The 25,139-nt window shown below is 46.9% G+C and overlaps 1 protein-coding gene across 8 annotated transcripts in view; it reads left to right on the forward strand.

Moving 5' to 3' along the window:
• LOC119965089 (polycomb protein SCMH1-like) overlaps positions 1–25,139 on the forward strand; it is a 331,788-nt gene that overhangs the window by 169,448 nt on the left and 137,201 nt on the right. For 7 of the 8 annotated variants that reach the window (XM_038795382.1, XM_038795417.1, XM_038795407.1 and 4 more), the window contains one exon: positions 15,842–16,076. The exons of the other annotated variant lie outside the window; for it this stretch is intronic. In XM_038795382.1, coding sequence (XP_038651310.1) covers positions 15,842–16,076 — 235 coding nt within the window. The remainder of the gene's footprint in view (positions 1–15,841; positions 16,077–25,139) is intronic. 8 annotated transcript variants of the gene reach the window in all.

The raw sequence follows: 25,139 nt of genomic DNA on the forward strand, positions 1-25,139 counted from the left end.
TCCGTTGACCGCTGGATTGACAAACCAGAGGCGCCATGCTGTCTCCCGCTTCAGCCCAAGCCTTCTCTGTCTTTCTATTTCTTCCTTTACGAGCACTTCTAGTCCTTCTCTCCATGCACCGATATGGGAATTCAATACACAATTGCCTCTTTCATCAGTTTTACAATTCAAGTCCGGTACAAAATCGGGGGAAAAGGGCCAAAAGTTCGACCAGAGCCGGAGCCACCAAATGTGCGACATACTCCTTCATAGCCGCCACCAGACGTCTCTTAACCCATGACTTAACAGTCTCCGTTCCTTGGAGAGAAAAAAATTATTAGGTGAAAATAAGATGACAAGAAACTCAAAAACACACATGCAATTTCCCGTTTCTTTTTTTTTGGGAAAAAAACCAGTCACAGAAACAGGCACCCTTCATTAACAATATCCAAACGTTTCTGTGAACTAGCCCCTCTTTTTGTAAAACAGTCTGATAATTGATAACTACTGTCAACCCATTTAATTTTTGCTATTTCCCCTCTGTCCAACATCTGCTTCAAACTTGCAATGTCTATCCTTAATCTGTTTTCATTGACACTTTTTGCGGAGTGCACATTTTCCCACAGGGATTTATTATCAATGTGACAGTCAATAGGTATATTACCCAAATCCCATAATCCCAAATTTCTGTCAATATATGAGATATATAAAAGGCCATATTCACCGCCTCTACAAGGCTTAACGTCTCATCAGCCAAAGTGCTTTTGACCACTCTCCTATTTTCTTTGTTTCCCGCATAAGAGGGCAACGTTTACCATTGTTCCCCAAGAGGAAAATTATAAAACCTCCAACGCTTGAAACCCCATCACATCAATTTGCATCGGACGCATCACTAAGGTCACCTAAAACCGGGAACCTCAAAACACTCTCCTGCATTTTTAGTTTGGCCAATGCTTTATTTGCTCTTATTATGTGTTCCACTTTGGGATCATTCATTTTTTTTACTCAACTCAAAGACATCAAAACTCACGTCCGGTCTAGTCTGTCTACCTAACCAATTCAGTTGCCCAATTAAACTTCGCAGTTGCTCTTTTTCCATCTTTGAAATCATTGCGTCTTTTTGTAAAACCCGGCCATGGCTAATTGCTATTGGGCTGATGCTTTCTAAATAAGATTGCAGACATAAAGTTGCCCCTAACTTAGTCTGTCCGATTTCAAGTACAATATATTTAAATGCACTGGAAGCCTGACTTCCAACCCTGAATTCTTTCCTCAAACCAGAAATTACAAAAGCTTCAAAATCACTAGTCCCACCCCACAAAAAATAATCGACATGCAACATAAAGATGCCAGAAAGATTTCCTTTATAGTGTCAGTAAAACATTGCCGGATCTGCTTTCAACTGGCAACAGCCTAACTTCAACAAAAGTGACCTTATCGAAAAATACCAGACTCTAGACACATCATTTAATCCATTTATACAGTTGTTCAACCTCCAGAGTACCCCTTCTGTGTTAGCTGCTTCTTTAGGAGGACGAAGAAAAATGTCTCTCTGGGGCTATTGCCCCTGCAAAAAGGCAGCTTTTATATCTTTCGATTTGCATTCCCATGCCTTTGTGGCTAATAGAGCTAAGAAGATCTTTAAAATAACCTTTTCTGCCGTATGTGAATTTACCCTTAAATCCTGATCTTCTAAGTTTTCTTCAAATCCCCATGCCACTAGCCTGGCCTTTGCCTTATAAGTTCTATCCAGAAGAACCTTTTCCATGCAAATCCATCTGTGGAATAGCGCTCTTTGTCCCCTATCTGGTACGTCCGTGTATACCCCAAATTCACTCCAACTATGCAGTTGTTGCTGTTTGGCATCTTTGATAACGTTTTCATCTAATTTATTGGAAGCAACCAAAATCTCACGTGCATGTGGGCTTCTACTCCAAATAGTATTCGAAGTCTTACTCATGTTCCGCGATCTTGATAAACTACTTCCCCTGTCCCGTCTGGTATCTCGTTCTGTATTGCTACAGTTTGATCTTTCCTTTCTGCTGTGGGATGTCCTTTCAATAGTTCTCGACCTTTTCCTGCAGACCTGTTCATTATCCGATGTACTATCTGAACTGGCATTGCTTTTGACCAGGGTGAGGTTAGGGCCGGTCTAGGACAGTAGTGGGAACTTGTGCATGGAGTCAGAAGAGATAGGAGAGGCGTTGAATGAATACTTTTCTTCAGTATTCAACAAGGAAAGGGGCTATGTGTTTGAGGATGAAGTGTGATACAGGCGGGTAGGCTGAAGAAGGTAGATTTTCTGAGGGAAGATGTATTCGCAATTTTGAAAAACCTGCGGGTCGACAAGTCCCCGGGGCCAGATGGGATATATCCTAGGATTCTTTGGGAGGCAAGGGATGAGATTGCAGAGCCTTTGGCTTTGATCTTTGGGTCCTCACTGTCCACAGGGATAGTGCCAGAGGACTGGAGAGTGGCGAATGTTGTTCCTCTGTTCCAAAAAGGGAATAGGAATGACCCTAGTAATTATAGGCCAGTTAGTCTTACTTCGGTGGTCTGTAAATTAATGGAAAGGGTCCTGAGGGATAGGATTAATGACCATTGGGGAAGATGCAGCTTTATCGGCGATAGTCAACAAGGATTTGTGAAGGGTAAGTCTTGCCTCACAAATTTGATTGAATTCTTTGAGGAGGTAACTAAGTGTTTCGATGATGGTAGATGATGTCATATACAAATTCTCCGCTTCCCACGTGGCGTGGGAGAATTGTGGGAGGGCCTCCCGACATTTTTTACGCCCCCCTGGCGCCTCCAGCGATTCTTCTCCCCCCCCCCCCCCCCCCCGGCTCGGAAAAATCGCCTCTCGCCGTTCCTCACGGCGAACGGCGATTCTCCGAGCCCGATGGGCCGCGCGGCCGGCCCTTCATGCCCGTTTCACCACGGCAGCAACCACACCTGGTCGCTGCATTCGTGAAACGGGCGCCAGATGCCCGTTTGGGGCATCTAGGGACCCGATTTGGATGGGAGCACCGCGACTGTGCTCAGGAGGGGACAGGCCTGCGATTGGTGCCCACCGATCGCCGGGCCAGCGTCCAAGACGGACGCACTTTTTCCCCACGTCTTGGTGGGCGGCGGAGGAGAAAGACTTCACCGCGCATGCGCGGGTTCGTGCCGTCTGCGCGCTGATGTCATCCGCACATGCGTGGGTTGGAACCGGCAACTCGCGCATGCGCGGATGGCATCAGAAAAGCGCCGTTTCCGCGTCATTTCCGGCACGACGAGGTCACGGCCAGGAACGACGGGGGCCCGCTCCTAGCCCCCCGGGTGGGGGTGAACTAAGTGCGGGGAGCGGGCCCCGAGGCCGTCGTGAAGCCCGGCCGATTTCACGACGGCCATCCCGATTTTTATCGGGAGCGGAGAATACCGCCCATGGATTTCAGTAAGGCGTTTGAAAAGGTTCCCCATTGACGGCTCATGAATAAAGTGAGGAGGTGTGGAATAGAGGGAAATTTGGACAATTGGATAAGTAACTGGCTATCACAGAAGACAGAGGGTGGTGGTGGATGGAAAATTTTCAGACTGGAGACCAGTTACCAGCGGTGTACCACAGAGATAAGTGCTAGGTCCTCTGCAATTTGTGATTTTTATAAATTACTTTGAGGAGGGGGCTGGAGGGTCGGTCAGTAAATTTGCTGATGACACCAAGATTGGTGGAGTAGTGGAGGGCTGTTGTAGGCTGCAAAGAGACATTGATAGGATGCAGAGCTGTGCCGAAAAATGGCAGATGTAGTTTAACCCTGATAAGTGCGAAGTGATTCATTTTGGTAGGACAAATTTGAATGCGGATTACAGGGTCAACGGCAGGGTTCTGAGGAATGTGGAGGAACAGAGAGATCTTGGGGTTCATGTCCACAGATCTCTGAAGTTTTCCACTCAAGTGGATAGAGCCGTGAAGAAGGCCTATAGTGTGTTAGCGTTTATCAACAGGGGGCTTGCGTTTAAGAGCCGTGGGGTTATGCTGCAATTGTACAGGGCCCTGGTGAGACCACATTTGGAGTATTGTGTGCAGTTCCTGTGACCTCAGTATAGGGAGGATGTGGAAGCATTGGAAACGGTGCAAAGGAGATTTACCAGGATGCTGCCTGGATTGGAAGGTAGGTCTTATGATGAAAGGTTGAGGGAGCTGGGGCTTTTCTCATTGGAGCGAAGGAGGATGAGAGGTGACTTAATAGAGGTTTATAGGATGATGAGGGGGATAGATAGAGTGGACGTTCAGAGACTATTTCCTCGGCTGGATGTAGCTGTTACAAAGGGGCCTAACTATAAGGTTCAGGGTGGGAGATATAGGAGGGATGTCCGAGGTAGGTTCTTTACTCAGAGTGGCTAGAGTCTGGAATGGGCTACCTGCTGTGATAGTGGAGTTGGACAATTTAGGAACTTTCAAGCAGTTAATGGATAGGCACATGGAGCACACCAGAATGAGAGGGAGTTGGGATAGCTTGATCTTTGTTTCGGACAAAGCTCGGCACAACATCGTGGGCCAAAGGACCTGTTCTGTGTTCTATGCGTTTCTGTGGCCTCCGTGTTTGAACTTTGTGTTCCCAATCCATTGTCTTGACTCCTTGCCCTGAATGCTGCACATTCAACCAATGTTTATACTTTCCAGTGGCCTTCCCTGCTATGCTAATAACAGTTACATCCTTCCATTGACTTGACTCTTCAGGCGAGTATGTCACTTTTGTACCAACTTCTGGCAGTTGTCCTTTCGGAAAAATGGCCTGTTCTAATTCATCAGAAGTGTTGTGTTCCTCTACAGAAACCCTGTCTATATCAGTTAACTGGTCCTCATAGTTCTGTAACACATGCGTACCAGACGACTGGTTCCTCGTCATGTCTGTCTGCTCTGTCTAAATTTGAAAATTTGTAATCTGTACCCATTATCCTTGATGAATGCACTCTAACAGTTTGATTGCCATGTTGCAAAATAATTGTTTTGCCATCTATGCCTATGACCTTCCCTGGACCTTTCCATTCATTAAAATTGTCTCTCTTATCGTATACTATGTCTCCTTGGTGAAAAACGGTATTTGATGGCCGTACATTATGTCTTAAAGCTCTGCAAATTCTTTTTTTTTTAATAAACATTTTATTGAGGTATTTTTGGTATTGTAACAACAACAAAATAAACAATGTACATGAAACTATAAACATAGTGCAAAAGCCATCTTCCTTCCTCACAGGTCCCACCTTTATTAACTCCCTACTCTAAGCTAAACTAACCCACCCCCCTTCTGCTGAGGATTAATTTTCCGCGAAGAAGTCGACGAACGGTTGCCACCTCCAGGCGAACCCTAACAGTGACCCTCTCAAGGTGAACTTGATTTTCTCCAAACAGAGAAAGCTAGCCATGTCCGAATTTGGGGGCTTTGAGTCACTTCAAGCTAATAGTGTCCGTCTCCAGGCTACCAGGGAAGCAAAGACGAAAACTTTTGCCTCTTTCTTCTGGATTCCCGGGTTTTCCGACACCCCGAAAATCGCCACCTCTGGACTCAGTGCCACCCTTGTTTTTAACACCGTGGACATGACATCTGCAAATCCCTGCTAAAATCCCCTAAGCTTCAGACATGTCTAGAACATGTGGACATGGTTCGCTGGTCCTCCCGCACATTTTACACACCTGTCTTCCGCCCCAAAGAATCTGTTCATCCGGGCCACTGTCATGTGAGCCCGGTGAACGACCTTGAATTATATCAGGCTGAGCCTGGCACATGTTGCAGACGCGTTGACTCTACTCAACGCGTTCGCCCATAGACCACCTTCTATCTCTCCTCCCAGCTCCTCCTCCCACTTGTGCTTCAGCTCCTCGATTCTGCGTCTCCTCTGACCACATAAGTTCCTTGTAAATGTCAGAGACGCTCCCTTCTCCTACCCACCCTCTGGAAACTACCTCTGGAATCTCCCTTAGCGGTAGGAGCGGGAAGGTTGAGACCTGTTTACGTAGGAAGTCCCGCAGCTGCAGGTACCTGAATTTCCTCTCACCAACCCAAACTTCTCCTCCAGCACCCTCATACTTGGAAAGCTCCCCTCGATAAACATATCCCCCATCCTCTCAATCCCTGCTCGCCGCCATATCCGGAACCCCCCATCCATACTTCCTGGGGCAAACCGGTGATTATTGCAGATTGGGGACTTGACCAATGCTCCCTCTGCTCTCACATGTCTCCTCCATTGCCCCCAGACTCTCACCACCATGGGGCTGGTGGAGTACCATGCCGGCGAGAACGACAGGGACGCAGTTACCAATGCCCCCAGACTGGTGCCCTTGCATGAAGCCGCCCTCGCATGAAGCCGCCTTCATACGCTCCCATGCCAACCCCTCCCCCATCACCCACTTCCTGATCATGGCTATATTCGCCACCCAGTAATAGTTACTAAAATTTGGCAGCGCCAGCCCACCCTCTACCCAACTTCTCTCAAGCATTATCTTCCTTACTTGTGGGGTCTTGCACGCCCAAATGAAGCCAGTGATCACTTGTTGACCCGTTTAAAAAAGGACCACAGAGTAAAGATGAAGAGACACTGATATACAAACAGGAATCTCGGGAGGACCGTCACTTTCACCCTCCCAGCCAGTGACAACGGAAGCAGGTCCCATCTCCGAAAATCGTCCTTCATTTAGTCTACTAGTCGGGCCAGATTTAATTTATGCAGCCGGTCCCAGTCTCACACCACTTGAATGCCTAGGTACCTAAAGCTGCCCCCTACTAATCTCAATGGCAGCTCCCCCAATCGCCTCTCCTGTCCCCTCGCCTAGACCGCAAACATCTCACTTTTCCCCATATTTAGCTTATACCCCGAAAACCGGCCAAATTCCCCGAGAATCCTCATGATTTCTTCCATCCCCTCTATTGGGTCCGATACAGAGAAGCAGGTCGTCTGCGTAGAGCAAAACTCTGTGCTCCACCCCTCCCCCCCCCCCCCCCTCAACCCTGGACCAGCCCCTTCCAGTCCCTTGAGGCTCTCAGAGCAATTGCCAATGGCTCTATAGCTAGCATGAACAACAGTGGAGAGAGGGGGCATCCCTATCTTGTCCCGTTCTGCGAATTCTTTGAGACTTCTGCTTCCAAAAAAGCTTTTCTACTGCTGTGTAATGCATTTAAATGCTCAGCAAAGGCAGAGCTAATTGTAGTCCCTTCCCAAGCTGGAGGCTGGTCATCTAAAATGTAAGGAATTTTAGGATTTCTACCAAACACTAATTGATAGGAACTATAGCCCCCAACCATCTGCCATGAATTCTTTGCATGTACCGCCCATACTAAAGCTGAATTTGGCTTGCAGTTTGGTATATCTGCCAAAATTCTCCGGAGCATGTCGTCTATTACTGCATGGTTTCTTTCACACACACCATTGCTAAATGGGCTTTCCACAGCCGTATTCATAACTGTGATATTCACACTTTCACACATATCCCTTAACTCATCATTAGAAAATTCTTCCCCATTGTCAGTAAAGAATTTTGCTGGTGGGCCCATTCCTGTCCCTATCCATTTTTCCACGATTTGATCCAGAATTACTCTCTTTTCTTTACTTTGTACAATCGTTGATTGACTAAATCTGGTTGCTAAATCTACAAAATGCAAAATAAATATGTTGTTGACTTTATCCCAGATCTTAAGGTCCATGGCCACAATGTCGTTAAAATCTCTAGGGTTACTATCGGTCTTGCTGGTGTCCTTCTGTACTTCCTACAAACTTCACAGCAATCACTAACCTGTTCTATTAGCTTAGTATAGTCTTCATCCCTACCCCTGCATCCTTAATACATTTTTCAGCCTCCGAGGAGATGGATGCGCAAATTGCCTATGCAGTTTTAATACAACAAACTTTATATCAGCTAAAGTCCCATTTTCAGCTGCCATTAACACATCCTTAAGAGCTGTACTTGAAATATTATTTGTCAGTAATGGAATACAATAGTGTCCCGACTGTGTAAATTATAAGTCCACCGTCTTTCCAAAAATCTCTTGCCTTATCCTGTTCCATATTCAGTTTAATGTGAGCTTTCTTCATCGACAGTCTGCTCAGAAGCAAAGGTATCTGACTTGATACAACATCCGTGATAATGAAATGATTCATTCCGGCAATATTGCAAGGGATCACCACTTTTTTCAGCGACTTCAGAGTATTATCATATCCAAACTGAAACTTGTGGAACTTTCAAATTCCTTAACCTTGTTACGATTTTCAGCATTCAAGGAGTCCAGGTAACATTTCAACCAGTAAATTCCACACACAGTACATGTGCAGCCACTGTCCAATAAAGCACAATTGAAGGATTCTGCAACCAACATTCTCATTACCGGCGTAAAACTGCTTGTTAATAGGACAATGCCTTCTTTCTGGTCACTATCTTTTTCCTCTTCTGACTCTTCCATGTCATGTGTCGCTTCAAACACTATTATAACGTGTTGGACAGTTGAAATCATAATGGTATTGAGAGTCATATCGAAAACATCGATCTATCATACTCCGGGCATTTCTGGGATTTATTCTCCTATTGTAGGTTCTAACTGGATTTCTGTCTTCATAATTTCCGGGTCCCGGTCTCCTTCTATAGTGTTGGAACCTGTTTGTAGCCGTGTGATTTTGACATCCTGTTAGTCGTGTATCTTCCATATTCTGCTTTATTGCAGACTAATCTATTTGGGTCATCAGAGCCAACGGAATCGAATGTTTCCCCAGAAACCTTTTTAAAGCTTCTGATATCTGATTGAATAAGTTATCCGCAAACTGAACTCTTGTCAAAAGCAGGAGCCTATCCATGTTGCTCACTCTCTCACAGTCAAGTAATTTAAAGGCCAACACAGACTGTGGAAATTCCAGGTTGTCTTTTTGCAGCCTTTCATATAGTCTGCCAAATTCCATTATATAGTCTTCCATGGAGAAATCCTCTATTTTCCGAAACCTATCAAAATTCGACCGTGCTTCATATGCACTTAACAAGTCATCTTTTTTATAAATCTTATCCATATAACATAATAGAGTCTCCTTCTGAGTCTAACTATAAGACCATAAGACCATAAGACATAGGAGTGGAAGTAAGGCCATTCGGCCCATCGAGTCCACTCCACCATTCAATCATGGTTGATTTCAACTCCATTTACCCGCTCTCTCCCCATAGCCCTTAATTCCTCGAGAAATCAAGAATTTATCAATTTCTGTCTTAAAGACACTCAATGTCCCGGCCTCCACCGCCCTCTGTGGCAATGAATTCCACAGACCTACCACTCTCTGGCTGAAGAAATTTCTCCTCATCTCTGTTCTAAAGTGACTCCCTTTTATTCTAAGGCTGTGCCCCCGCGTCCTAGTCTCCCCTGCTAATGGAAACAACTTCCCTACGTCCATCCTATCCAAGCCATTCATTATCTTGTACGTTTCTATTAGATCTCCCCTCAACCTCCTAAACTCCAATGAATATAATCCCACGATCCTCAGACGTTCATCGTATGTTAGGCCTACCATTCCTGGGATCATCCGTGTGAATCTCCGCTGGACCCGCTCCAGTGCCAGTATGTCCTTCCTGAGGTATGGGGCCCAAAATTGCTCACAGTATTCTAAATGGGGCCTAACTAGTGCTTTATAAAGCCTCAGAAGTACATCCCTGCTTTTATATTCCAAGCCTCTTGAGATAAATGACAACATTACATTTGCTTTCTTAATTACGGACTCAACCTGCAAGTTTACCTTTAGAGAATCCTGGACTAGGACTCCCAAGTCCCTTTGCACTTTAGCATTATGAATTTTGTCACCGTTTAGAAAATAGTCCATGCCTCTATTCTTTTTTCCAAAGTGCAAGACCTCGCACTTGCCCACGTTGAATTTCATCAGCCACTTCTTGGACCATTCTCCTAAACTGTCTAAATCTTTCTGCAGCCTCCCCACCTCCTCAATACTACCTGCCCCTCCACCTATCTTTGTATCATCGGCAAACTTGGCCAGAATGCCCCCAGTCCCGTCATCTAAATCGTTAATATATAAAGAGAACAGCTGTGGCCCCAACACTGAACCCTGCGGGACACCACTTGTCACCGGTTGCCATTCCGAAAAAGAACCTTTTATCCCAACTCTCTGCCTTCTGTCTGACAGCCAATCGTCAATCCATGTTAGTACCTTGCCTCGAATACCATGGGCCCTTATTTTACTCAGCAGTCTCCCGTGAGGCACCTTGTCAAAGGCCTTTTGGAAGTCAAGATCTTCCAATTACAGCTCAGAAAACACTTTACTTCAGATTTTACTGTCATAAGGTAGAGAAAGAGCCAATGTCATACCTTATTTTCTCTTTCCCAAGGCAGTTACCTTAGTCCACATAACTGCTGCACTTCTCCATTAGTCATACGATCCCCTTTCAGAAAATAAGGGGGGGTGGTCATATCCGGCCATCTTTATCCTGGGTTCAGCCATATATCTTCTTTTTTTTTCTTCTCTCACTCCTTGGTATGGTCTTGAAAAGTTGTATCTTTCAACCGTTCACATTTGCACAGCAACCATCTTCTGCTACCATTTGTTAGACATTAGCTGCTTTGTATAAAGAGTCAAAGGTCCTGCTCCCACTAATTGGAATGTCTCTTAACCAATTACTTTACAATTGGCACCCTGATCTCTGGACCCCTCACCGTGGCCTCCAGATCCCATTAACACCCCAACTTACCAATGAGGGTCTCCTCAAGTCCCCCCGCATCATAAGGGCAGGGCACCCCGGGGCCCGATCCCTGGTGAGGGCAAGATCCCACCTGGGCACCTTTTGTAAGCCTGGCTGCACATTTGAAATGCAAATCTGGGCTGGACGGGCTCGGGATCCGGGCCTCCCACAAGAATTAACGGCCCTGGTCTCTTTAAAGCCAGTCTCTTCAGTTTAAACCTGAATAAATGTTGCTGATTAGTAATACAAAGCTGTTCTTTGCGCTTAAAAACAAAGTTGAATTCTCCAATAATTTGACAGCTGCATTGTTCAATTTGAATGGGAATTTAGTGGCTTTTTAAAAAAAAAGTAAGGGAACTGGAGTGCGATCGTTCATTAGAAATTCAACTAGGGTAGACGAGGTTGGCTTCACTTTGTGTAGCAATGGCACTCCGGGAGAGTGTCCTTAGATGGTTGAATTTTTCCCAGCCCGCTAATTTGTTACACATTTAACCCTTTTAATTGTGAAGCTTTGTAATTTTTAAAAGTGGTACAGTTTCTGCAAATGCCAAAAATGGGTTGCAAATCTTCAGAACAATAAAAGCAGGAGGCACCTTCAGACTTGCAAGAAATATTTGATATTTTGCTCATTTCCAGTGTTGGCGAGCATTCAACTTTTATAGTCTTTAAGTTTTAAAGATGTGGGGTGGGTGGAGAATAGCCGAAGTCCTCTTTGATCTTATTTGGCTGTCATATTTCAGGCAAGTTAGCCATTTCCCTAACCCAGTGAGTTGAGCATTGAACAGAAAGGTCTTTTTTTAAAAAACTTCTTCTCCTGCTGACTGCCTGCCCCTCGACCTAAACGAGTTGGTTGAGTGCCAAACCGTAGTAACGTGAGTTAGGATCCTGTGGGCAGATCTCCAACCTGATCTACACGCTTGGCCTCATCTAAAAGCCTGGCTGTTGAAGGATTAAAGAACTCTCAATCCATCCTCGACTCTTCAAAGCACTCAATGTGGTTTGGCAATGATTCCAAAAAGAACACACACGCACACCCTTTTTTTAATTTCAAAAATGATTTTGGAAAAGAACTTGTGATGCTGAAACTATTGTCGGCAGAATTATTAACTCTGTTCGGGGGAGGGATGGAAACAAGCTGAGATTCATTGTATGATTGTGTCTTTAGAATCCAGGAACAAAGAAGAAAATTTATAAAATATGAGTTAAATTAAGAAAATGTGGATTGATGAAAATAGTATCTAAAGATAAAAGCTTTTAGCAGAATTCCAAGCTGCTGATGTTGATTCCATGCACAGTCATTTCAAATTTGCCGTCTGCCAAAGGCCATTTGGGCAAATTGGACTTTTTACTCCAGAAAGATGTCCAAAGATGTGCAGGGTAGGTGGATTGGCCATGCTATATTGCACCTTAATGTCCAAATGTGTGCAGGTTTGGTGTGGTTATGGGGTTACAGGGATAGGGTGAGGGAGCGGGCCTAGTTAGGGTGCTCTTTCAGAGGATCCGTACAGACTCGATGGCCCAAATGGCCACTTTCTGCACTTTAGGGATTCTATGGTTCCATGAGCCATATCAACTCTCGCCATCTATTCAAACTGCTTCCCTATCCCTCCATTTCCTTCTCCCTCATGTTCACCAAGCTTTTCCTTCAATCCCACATTCTACCACTCTGTAAATAAATCCCTACTGAATTATTTTCCATCTTTGCTAACTATCTTATATTTGATCATTATTCTGGACTCGTGCACAAGTGGAAAGATTTTTTCATACCCACCTGAGAGAATCCCTTGATAATTTAAAGAATTGCATCAGATCTCTACTCTGCCAGAGAAAATAACCTCAGCATTGATTGGATTTTGAAAGAATTACAAAGAAACCAACCAAAACATTTAAATGCTGCCTGCACACATTCACTTTGGTATATTTCGTTATCTTGGGGGCCCGCGTTAGACATCATCTTAAATGCCGATATTGGCCCAAAATCTATATAGTGAGACTCGAGAAACGTCGTTCTCACCGATGAGATCTCGCTTCCTGATTTTCCACTCTCCTCGCCCATGATGTAACTAGGTTTCCGCCCAAAAGCGGGAATCTTATTTCAATTAAATTATAGGGCTTCCCTGCAAATCATTCCCCCTCACTGAATACTCATATGTGACAGACATGACACCATATCGGCGGGTTTTGCAACAGGTTTTTAACAACTTGAAGCAGTCGAGGGGAACCCACAGTGGACACCAAAGTTAGCATAACCCCCAGGGGAAGATGGACCTAGCTCTACTGGTTCCAGCCCAGCAGCGCCAGGGCTGGGCTCTCTGTGGAGCCCCATTGTGGGGGCGGGGGAGGAAATGCTTGACAGCTTGTGGAGTCGGAGGGTGGAGCCTGATGCCTGTGGTGGGTGGGAGAGGGAGGAATGTCCCGGAGGTTGTGGGGCTTGAGTAGGGGGTCCATAGCCTGTGGGTGGTTCCTCCTTGTCCATTGCAGGGTGGAGGGGAGTTTATTTTTATCATAGATTGGGGTGCCCTTTAAAGATGGCGTCCGGTATCTGTGGAGTGGGCATTGCCGGTTCAGTCGGGCCTCACCCTGCCAAAGTGACGGCGTAAACTGCACCCCCAGATTGTTTTTGCATAGAGTGCACTAAAATCTGGAGAGAACACTTGGCTGTGCAGCTGGAAAGCTGCAATGATAGTTTTCCCACCTCAGCCTCACCCTGTTCACAGAGAGAAAGATTCCGTCCTGTGTGTGGGATATTTCCTCACTTAAAACGTAATTAGTCCACCATTCTAAGCTTCACCATAGAATTTGCAGTGCAGAAGGAAGCCATTCGGTCCATTGAGTCTGCACCAGCTCTTGGAAAGAGCACCCCACCCAAGCCCACACCTCCACCCTATCTCCACAACCCAGTTACCCCACCCAACACTAAGGACAATTTTAAACACTATGGGCAATTTAGCATGGCCAATCCACCTAACCTGCACATCTTTGGACTGTGGTTGGAAACCGGAGCACCCGGAGGAAACCCACGCGCACACCGGGAGAATGTGCAGACTCTGCACAGACAGTGACTCAAGCCGGGAATCGAACCTGGGACCGTGCAGCTGTGAAGCAATTGTGCTAACCACTATGCTACCGTGCTGCCCATAATTCCTACTCCAGGTCAAGTAAGTGACCAGACACAATGACTTGGTCAACCTTCAAACAGCATGACAGCAGAGTGTGAATGCCCCTCCCTCTCAATAGTCATCTTGAAAATGTGTCGAAAAACACTGCTCCTTTCAATTGTTCGTTGATTTTCCAGTGATCAGGGCATTAGTTCAGAATTAGAATTTCAATTTTAATGATTCTCTTACTATAAGATTTTTTGCATAATACAACTCCTTTTAAATCCCATTGCCCATGAAGTTCTGTTCTTCACCCACAATACTGTAATCCTATTTCGAGAGTGCATCAGTATCCTTTATTTTTGATCCTTTAAGCTGACCTTTGGATTTAGTTTCTGCGTTGTTTTCCATCATCAATCATCCCAATGTTTTTCTAGGTTTCATTTAATTAGAATTTATGTTTTGGATTTTAGATTTTAAAGTGAATTGGATACTCTAAATTTAAAAAAAAGAAGAAAAATACTACCAGTGATTAAATTTAGAGTATCCAATTCATTTTTTCCAATTAAGGGGCAATTTAGCGTGGCCAATCCACCTACCTTGCACATCTTTGGGGTTGTGGGGGCTAAACCCATGCAAACACGGAGAGAATGTGCAAACTCCACACGGACAGTGACCCAGAGCTGGGATTGAATCTGGGAACTTGCCATCGTGGGGCAGCAGGGCTAACCACTGTGCTGTCCTTGTGTTTTTCTTCTTTTAAACATTGAAAAGGACACTGACAGTTTCAAAATTTGGACTACATGACTGTCCTCTCTAATTAAAACTGTTGAGCTCAGCTTCTTTGGGATTGTACTACTCTGGGACATAGCACTGCATTAAGCCATGATTGTATCTCTTTGACTAATTGATTAACTATGCCTCAATAATTTTAACCTCCAGCATAAACAAAATGTATTGCTAAAATCTGTGGGAGGCAACTGAGATCCCAAGGGTCTTCCTAATGTATCCTACAGATTGTGCAATGGAACATTAAGAGATGCCACATCAAAGCTTTTGCAAATGATTTTGAAGCTTCTTGTGGTTATTTCTGTGGAAATGCTTCTGTCAACCTCACGGTATTGGCATTCGGTGGAAGGTCCTGGTCCCGACACAATAAAAAGGACATCAAAGGGCTGCAGGATAGATTCCTAAATTTTGTTACTGAGAGAGTGGTTAGAATATGGAACTCACTAGCACAGGAAGGGGTTGAGGCAAGTAGCTGCTTTCAAAATGAAACTAGGGAGTACATAAGAGAAAAGGGGGTAGAGAGATATGGTGATGGGTTGTGAGGAGGTAGGGAGAGCAACAGGAGATTTCTGTGGAATATAAACACCAGCACACTCGAGTTGGGACAAATGGCTTGTTTCTATATTGTATAAACTATGTAACGCAACACCAATGAAAACTTAAGTTTCTGATCCTCCTTGAAAACTTGTAGTCCGATACAATTAGTGGTGAGTGCCTGGAACGCATTGCCAGGGGAGGTTGTGGAAACAGATACATTAACGGTGTTCAAAAGGCATCTTGACAAATACATGGATAGGGTGGATATAGAGGAATGCAGCACAAGGAAGTGCTGAGGGTTTTTGCTAAGGTTAGTATCATGACCAGTACAGGCTTGGAGGGCTGAAGGGCCTATTTCTGTGCTGTATTGTTCTTTGTGGAAATGTACCACGTTGATTAATTCAATCTTTTGCACTTGCCGATTTTTGCATAATCTAGCGCAAGCCGTCCCACATGTTCTTTTGTTTGATGTCCATCATTTACATGAGGGAGAAGATATCTAACTGCCCCACCCCTGCCCATGCCCAAAAGTAACAGGGAGAGAAAAATAAGTCCAGCTCACCGAGTCGGGTGAAGGGGGAGGCTGAATCTGCTGATTTGCATCGTGATGTACAACTCCTTTGATAGTTTACTTATTTTAAGCCAGAGTAAGAGAATAATTAATTTAATGTGGTAATATTCTGGGATTGAACTTTCAATCTTTACATAAAAAACATTTTCATTTCTCCCCTATCGCTCTCAGTCATTTACTCCACCTGTAAACGAGTTCAAGATCGGAATGAAGCTGGAAGCTCAGGATCCCCGGAATGTCACCTCGACCTGCATCGCAACGGTTGTTGGAATAACAGGTGCCCGGCTCAGATTGCGCCTCGACGGCAGTGACAACAAAAATGATTTCTGGCGGCTGGTGGATTCGGCTGAAATTCAACCAATTGGAAATTGCGAGAAGAATGCGGGAATGTTGCAGCCACCTCTAGGTGAGCGGTAGCGGGGGAGGGGACGCTGTGGGGAGGGGGATGGGTGGCTCTGGGGAGGGCATTCCAGAGCTTGGATCCTTTGTGGCAGAAGGCATTTTCTGCTCTGGCGGTTTTCAAAGTTCTCCTCACAGGCGACCCCCCATAAATAAAGACCACTCCCAGAATCTGCTGTAAAAGTTGACTTATTCCCAGAGACCCCGACAGACATTGGGATATAGGCCACTGGATTGCCAGGAGAATATTTGCAGGTGTGGTCCCTGGAGAGGGTCAGTGTTTGTGGTGGATTGGGGGTCCCACTTGAGATGACCAGGGTGAGGGTCTCTAGAGAGGGCCAGTGTTCGTGGTGGTGTAGGCGTACATCTCGAGATGGCCAGCGTGGGGGTTCACTGGAGAGGCCAGTGTTTGCAGTGGGATCCCTGGGAATGGTATCAACATTTATTGCATGGTTAGGGAAAAGACCATTATGCAGAGGCCTCTGGTGTAGGAAATGTTGATAGCGTCTGTCCTGAATTGAGGTGCTGAGTACAAAATACAACTTTCTACAACATCGTGCATTCTGAACGACACTTACAGTCCGTATAGAGCCGTAGGTTTTTCTTGTCCCACTTGCTGCGGAGATCGCTGCGAGCGGGACAGAAACTCTGACGGACCAGTGAAAGATCCGTTGACTTCGGGCAGAAAGTTCTGGTCCCGTGGCAGGCCGAATCGGAAAATCCCACTTGTAAAACTCCACTGGGGATCTTTACCAAGGAGTCCTCCAAATCAGAAAATACGTTGTGACTCTGGACACTTCACAACTTGCAGAAAGTGTAGTGGTTGTAAGACCACTTATGTAAAGCATCTATCTTGGGGCGTGATGGTAGAAGTTCCGTGTTTTGATAAGGTTGTGCTCCCATCCAGCTTTGAAGGAAAATGCACAACCCCTCAGAATCAGCAGATTTCAAACCAGTTAATGCTCTGTAAAATAGGCGGAATGTTAATACTTCGGTCATGATGATGAAATATTCACCTTGGAACGAATAAAGAAATTTAAGATGTGTTGATTTAAGTATTAAGTACCTAGCCTCCCCATAAATCAAGTGGGTTAGAAGTTCTAGTTGAGGGAGTGTGAGCTCTGTGTCCCGCTCTTGTTTCCACACTCTGTTTAGGAGCTGGTCTTTTGAGAGTGCACCGAGCTCCACTGTATAATCTGGAGACTGGTGCCGATTGCTTCACTGCCTGCCCCTACTCCTCCCTCCCCCATCGACCCCCACTCACCGACAGCTTGGGATGCTGCAACAATCCTAGGCCTCGGGTGGATGTTGTTAAGGGAGCAGAGACCGCCTCCCCCATGGTGCTGCCATTCAAGAGGCTGCCTGCCTCTGATTGGCCAGCAGCTCTTGGTGGGCAGCACTCCTACCCCTGGGTCCCTAATCCCAGGCAAGGCCTCCTATTGGCCGGTTAAGTGCTCGAGTGGATCAAGATGTGGCAGGCCTCCCTGAAAAGAAGCAACGAGGGGTTCCTGCCATTCCACCACTTCCCAAGAATCTGCCCAAAGTCATACCAGTGCATTGAGAAACACTAAAGAAGGCCAAGAGGAGATTTAATAGAGGTGTTTAATATTATAAAGGTGTTATAACCTGCCTGATTACTACTGTCTGGGGACTAATGGCAATCCCACAATCTTTAGTGAGTATGAGCTTCCCCAGTGAGGGGGCGGAGAAATCACAGCAGAGTCATCTGCTTAAATAGAGCTGGCCAGTCTGGAACCAGCTAGAGGAGAGAACAGTGGTGAAGTACTGCTGCTGTTGTATATATGTAATTGTAAATAAAGGTATTTCTTTCGATTCTACAAACTCGTGCTGCTGGATTCTTCGTGGCCCTCCCAAAACTGGCAACAAGGGTGAAATTGGAGAGCTGTCTATGCTGCTGAAGACACCTCCCTGGAATTTTGTAGGATACAGGTTGGAAGTTTTTTTTCTGTTGCACCATGCCTCTGTATGTACGTTTGGATGTCTTTGATGCTGCACTGGAAAGTTGGAACCAGTACGCACAACGGATTTGTTACTGTTTCCGGATGAATACCATCACTGAAAACGAGCGCCAGTTGGTCATTTTGCTCCCCGCTTGTGGCCTGCACCGGACACCAAGACATTTGATGAACTTGTGACCTTAGTGGGGCAACATTTTAACCCAACCCCGTCCACGATAATGTAGTGTAACCGGTTTAATACCGCTGAGAGGACCCCAGGAAAATCCCTTGCAGAGTTTCTATCCAGGCTATGCAGGATTGCGGAGTACTGTGACTATGTGAGACTTTGTCAGAAATGTTACGCGACCATTTGGTTTGTGGTATTGACAATGCGGCCACCCAGAGAAAGTTGTTAGCCGAGCCGACATTGACTTTTCAACAGGCCATTCAGATAGTATTGTCCCAAGAGAGCGCAGAACGGGGAATGCTGTCCCGAGAGAGCGCAGAACGAGGAGTGCAGGAGCTAGACGGAATGGAGGTGCATGCCTTGGGTTGCAACCCCTTCCATCCAAAAGCGTCTCCTGAACCCCTGCCGTACCTTGGGCGGGGCGGCGTCCGGATTGAATGCAGTGGCCGCCGGACGTTCCTCCCCAAAGAGGGCCTTCACCAGAACCGATGGATGAGGAGCCATATCAGTGTCGGACTTGTGGGCGCCGACCCCGTCGCGGACACCAGTCCTGGGGGCACCAGAGGCACCGTCGTTCCGACAGAAACCGGGGCCAGCCCAGGGGCCGTATCTTTCATTTGGATGAACCTGCGGCGATTACTCCCAAGGACATGGAGACAAAGGACGACTGCCTGCAGCTGCATTGTGTGACAGCTCCCCATGCGGCCCCCATTAAGGTGACAGTACGGGTAAATGATCACCCGCTTGAGGTGGAGTTGGACACTAGTGTAGTGGTCTCAGTGATTGCCCAGAGGACATTCGACCATATCAAGCAGGGTATACAGACCCTTACATTAACCGATACACTGGCTAGGTTGACCACCTTTATGGGGGAACCATTTAACGTTGCTGGAACTACGATGACCCCTGTTTATGGACACTAGGAGCGGCGTTTCCTACTTATCGTGGTGCACAGCCACGGGCCCAGCCTGTTGGGTCGGGACTGGTTGCGCCATTTGCGGCTGCTGTGGCAGCACATCCTTCAAACAGGTTCTCGAGGATTGACAGAGGTACTAGGACGGTTCCCAGATGTATTGCAGCCTGGTTTGCGGAAGATAAAAGGGGCCTTAGCCTGTATCTAGCTTGAACCAGGAACCACTGCGCGCTATTTCCGGGTGCGCCCGGTGCCTTATGCATTGCTCGAGAAGGTAGAATACAACCTCACTCATTTGGAATCCTTAGGTATTATCAGGCCTGTCTGTTTCGCTGACTGGGTAGCTCCAATTGTAGCTGTAATGAAGCCAGATGACACGGTTCACTTGTGCGGCGACTATAAACTTGCAGTGAATACGGCTTCCCGGGTTATCTGATATCCAATGCCCTGCATAGAAGATATCTGCGCAAAGCTTGCAGGCGGACCCTCGTTCATGAAATTAGATATGAGTCACGCCAACTTACAGTTGGAACTGGACCCTGCCTCCCGGCCATATGTAATTATTAATACACACAGGGGCTTGTATGAATATACACGTTTGCTCTTTGAAGTATCCTCAGCCTGCGCTATCTTTTAACACGTCATGGAGGGCATCTTGAGAGGTTTACCACGTGTCGCTGTTTACTTACACGACGTTTTGCTTATAGAAACGTCGAAGCAGGAACATTTGGACATTTGGAGGCTGTCCTTAGACGCTTTTCAGAGGCTGGAGTCCGTTTACGTCCCACAAAGTGTGTCTTTCAGGCGAAGAAAGTGGTCTACCTGGGTTATCGGGTGGACCACGAAGGTTTGCACCCTGTCGCAGAGAAGGAGCGGCAAATTCAACAGGCCCCCGCTCCGACTGACACTTCGCATCTTTGTTCTTTTCTCAGCCTCGTAAACTATAACGGGAAGTTCCTCCCAAATCTAGCAACTACGCTGGCCCCGTTGCACCTTCTGTTAAAGGAGAATCGCACCTCGGTTTGGGGTCAGCCGCAAGAAACCGCTTTCCGGCGGGTGAAACAACAATTGTCGTCGTCTGGGTTATTAACCCACAATGATTCTGAAAAGCCTTTGCTCATCACGTGTGATGCATCCCCATATGATATTGGGGCCACCCTGTCCCACAAGATGGAGAATGGAGCCGAGAGGCTGATAGCTTTCGCCTCCCGCACATTGACTGCAGCGTAAAAGTACGCGCAAATCGAAAAGGAGGGCCTGGCAGTGGTCTTTGCGGTGAAATGTTTCCACCAGTACGTACATGGCCGCCACTTCAATATTGTGACTGATCATAAGCCTCTGCTTGGACTTTTCCGAGACGATAAGCCAATTCCGCCCATTGCTTCCGCACGGATCCAGCACTGGGCTATGTTGCTCGCTGCCTACAAGTATTCTCTACATCATAAATCAGGGACCCAGATAGTGAATGCCGATGCACTGAGCCGATTGCCTTTATTGACCGGCCCCATGTCGACCTCCACAACCGATGAGGTGGTTGCAACCCTAAATTTTATGGACTCTTTCCCTGTCACGGCATCGCAGATCCGTGAATGGACCCAGATGGATCCAGCCCTGTCAAAGGTTCGACACATAGTCCTGTATGGTGGACATCATAGACAGCTCCCAGGCGAGTTGCGGGCATTTTCCTACTTGCTGTCAGAATTTAGCGTGAAAGATGGTATCCTCTTGTGGGACGCATGTGGTCGTCCCAGAAAAAGGACAGGAGATGATACTACAGGACTTGCACAATCTGCGTCCGGGTGTGTCTAAAATGAAAATATTGGCCCGGAGTTGTGTCTGGTGGCCAGGCCTTGATGCCGACATTGAGAAGGTGGCCCAAAATTGCTCCATTTGCCAGGAGCATCAGAAGCTTCCGCCGGCTGCGCCCCTACATCACTGGGAATGGCCAGGGCATCCTTGGGCGCGTTTGCATGCGGATTTCGCCGGCCCTTTTCAAGGATCAATGTTCCTTCTATTAATCGATGCCCAGTCTAAATGGCTAGAGGTGCATAAGATGCTAGGCGCAACGTCCTGCGCAACAATCGAGAAGATGCGTTTGTCTTTTAGTACACATAGCCTCCCCAGGGTGCTCGTCACGGACAACGGCACTCCTTTCACAAGTGAGGAGTTTGCGAGGTACATGAAGATAAACGGCATACACCATATCTGCGCCGCTCCATACCACCCGGCTTCCAATGAGTTGGCGGAGCGCGCTGTGCAGATGTTCAAATGGGGCCTGAAGAAACAGTCTTCTGGGTCCACAGACACTAGACTGGCTCGTCTTTTATTTTTGTACAGGACCACTCCACAGGACCACTGGGGTCGCTCCCGCGGAACTTCTAATGGGCCGGAGACTTCGCACCCGCCTTAGCATGGTTTCCCGGACATTGGCGCAACGCCACACTGAAGAATGTCAGGGGCATGGCCTTTCTCGGCATCAGCTGATTCGGCAGTTTGCGCCTGGTGACCCAGTGTTTGTTCGAAATTTGCTGGTGGTGCCCAGTGGGTCTCTGATGTTATCCTTCGCTGGGTACAAGCACAGGGTCATCTCCAGCACAAGCATGTAGACTACGTTCGGTCCAGAAGGTCGCCTCTTCCAAAGATTCCCTGGCCTGGAGCTTACTTCTACAGCCACAGAGACCAGACACAGTGGAGGATAATCCTCATGATCTTCCTCTGGTGCCGGACTCAAAGCCTGCGCAGGTCGTTGCAGAACCGCATGGAGATAGGGACAAAGAAACAAACAACAAAGAAAATTACAGCACAGGAACAGGCCTTTCAGCCCTCCCAGCCTGCGCTGATCCAGATCCTTTATCTAAACCTGTCGCCTATTTTCCAAGGATCTACTTCCCTCTGTTCCCCGCCCGTTCATATATATGTCCAGATGCATCTTAAATGATGCTATCGTGCCCACCTCTACCACCTCTGCTGGCAGTGTTCCTGGCACCCACCATCCTCTGCGTAAAAAAACTTTCCCCGCACATCTCCCTTAAACCTTCCCTCTCTCACCTTTAAATCGTGACCGCTTGTAATTGACACCCCCACTCTTGGAAAAAGCTTGTCGCTATCCACCCTGTCCATACCTCTCATAATTTTGTAGACCTCAATCAGATCCCCCCTCAACCTCCGTCTTTCCAACGAAAACAATCCTAATCTACTCAACCTTTCTTCATAGCTAGCACCCTCCATACCAGGCAACATCCTGGTGAAACTCCTCTGCACCCTCTCTAAAGCATCCACATCCTTCTGGTAATGTGGCGACCAGAACTGCATGCAGTATTCCAAATGTGGCCTAACCAAAGTCCTATACAACTGTAACATGACCTGCCGACTCTCGTACTCAATACCTCGTCCGATGAAGGCAAGCATGCTGTATGCCTTCTTGACCACTCTATCGACCTGCGTTGCCACCTTCAGGGTACAATCGACCTGAACTCCCAGATCTCTCTGTACATCAATTTTCCCCAGGACTCTTCCATTGACCGTACAGTCAGCTCTTGAATTGGATCTTCCAAAATGCATCACCTCGTGTTTTCCTTGATTGAACTCCATCTGCCATTTCTCTGCCCAACTCTCCAATCTATCTACATTTTGCTGTATTCTCTGACAGTCCCCCTCGCTATCTGCAACTCCACCAATCTTAGTATCATCTGCAAACTTGCTCATCAGACCACCTATACCTTCGTCCAGATCATTTATGTATATCACAAACCACAGTGGTCCGAGCACGGATCCCTGTGGAACACCACTAGTCACCCTTCTCCATTTTGAGACACTCCCTTCCACCACTACTCTCTGTCTCCTGTTGCCCAGCCAGTTCTTTATCCATCTAGCTAGTACACCGTGAACCCCATGCGACTTCACTTTTTCCATCAACCTGCCATGGAGAACCTTATCAAATGCCTTACTGAAGTCCATGTATATGACATCTACAGCCCTTCCCTCATCAATTAACTTTGTCACTTCGAGATGATGTCGAGATGACGGAGGCAGTGGGCTCCGACTCTGAGATAGAGACACAGGACGCCTGAGAGGGGGCGTCCCCAGGCCCACGGGCCATGGATGTACAACCGTTACGCCGATCATCGAGGAAGCGCTGATCTCCTTCTCGTTACACGCTGCCCGATCCAGCGCCTCGTGCAAATGGTGTTTGCACTGCGGCAAAACAAGTCCGGCGCCCTCCTTTGCCAGGGTCTTCGGTGGATTCCTTGGACTTTGGGAGGGGGGAGTGGGGGACCTGCAAGCTTACTTAGGGATCGGGGGCACCCTTTCAAAATGGCGGCTCGATCGCGGAGTTCCCAGTGCTAAAAAACATTCAAAGTGTCGTCCAAACCAGTGAGAAACTCCCCAGGGCCCAAATAAGTGACTAAGTGTCATTGAATAGCGGTGGGGAACTCGCCGGAACCCCCTGTAAAACCTGCCACAAATGAACTTAGAAGTTTTGGGGAGAATCGGGCCCTCTGTTTGCCATTTCAAGCTCTGTTAAGAGACTAAAACTGCATTAGCTTCATGTATTTTAGGGCGACACAGTGGCGCAGTGGTTAGCACCGGTGCCTCACAGCCCTAAGGACCCGGGTTCGATCCCGGCCCTGGGTCCCTGTCGATGTGGGGTTTGCACTTTCTCCCCGTGTCTGCATGGGTCTCACCCCCACAACTCAAAAAGATTGCAGGATAGGTAAATTGGCCACGCTAAATTGTCCCTTAATTGGAAAAAAAAAAATTGGATATTCAAAATTTATTTTAAAGACACTTTATGCATTTTAGAGTTTAATGTCTTAAGCTGCTGTTTTCCTAAAATTGAAAAAAAAAAATTCTCTGGACGATGTTGGAATTTATTACCCATCCCTGACTAACCTGGTCCAGTGCCTCACTTGACCGCTTCAGAAGGCAGCTGACAGTAAACCACTAATCTAAAGGCAAAAGAGCGCAGATGCTGAAAATGCTGTAAAAACTCAGCCGGTCTGGCAGCTTCTGTGGAGAGAGAACCGGAGTGAACGTTTCAGGTTGATGACTCTTTTCTGTCCACAGACACAGGCTAACCTGCTGAATGTAATAATATATATATATAAACCTTTTATTGTCACCAAGTATGACGTTTACTGTGAAAAGCCCCTAGTCACCACATTCCAGCTCTGTTCGGGTCAGCTGGTACGGGAAATGAACCCGTGCTGCTGGCCTTGTTCTGCATCACAAACCAGCTGTCTAGCCCACTGAGCTAAACCAGCCCTAACTCCAGCTTTCTCCAGCATTTTGTGTGTTCTATTTAAAAGCTCAGCACATTCAGTGCTGTCAGACCCAGACAGGGTAAAGACAGCAGGTTTTCCTCCCTACAGGACACCAGTCAACCAGTTGTGTTTTTCTTTTTAACAATCTGACAGCTGCATTTTCAAAAAATAATTCAAGGAGGCCAAGAAGTAGCAGTAGTTTGAGGTTCTGAGTGTGTGGGTCTGTGTAACGATGTGGTAGGATGCCACACCCCACTTCCCTATTTGCAATGATGGCGGAACCTGATTAACAAGTGCTGTATGATGACTCCGTTGACACACGGAGAATAACGGACACCGTTGGTGTAGCTCTGTGGTGGGAAACCTGCGCCCAGGGACCACATGCGCCCCTTTAGGGTTCTGAATACAGCCCACAAGATATAGATTTTACAGTGCAGAAGGAGGCCATTTGGCCCATCGAGTCTGCACCGGCTCTTGGAAAGAGCACCCTACCGAAGGTCAACACCTCCCCCCATCCCCATAACCCAGTAACCCCACCCAACACTAAGGGCAATTTTGGACACTAAGGGCAATTTCTCATGGCCAATCCACCTAACCTGCACATCTTTGGACTGTGGGAGGAAACCGGAGCACCCAGAGAAAACCCACGCACACACGGGGAGGATGTGCAGACTCCGCACAGACAGTGACCCAAGCCGGAATCGAACCTGGGACGCTGGAGCTGTGAAGCGATTGTGTTATCCACAAT

This window comes from Scyliorhinus canicula, chromosome 1 (assembly GCF_902713615.1).
Source record: "Scyliorhinus canicula chromosome 1, sScyCan1.1, whole genome shotgun sequence".
NCBI lineage: Eukaryota > Metazoa > Chordata > Chondrichthyes > Carcharhiniformes > Scyliorhinidae > Scyliorhinus > Scyliorhinus canicula.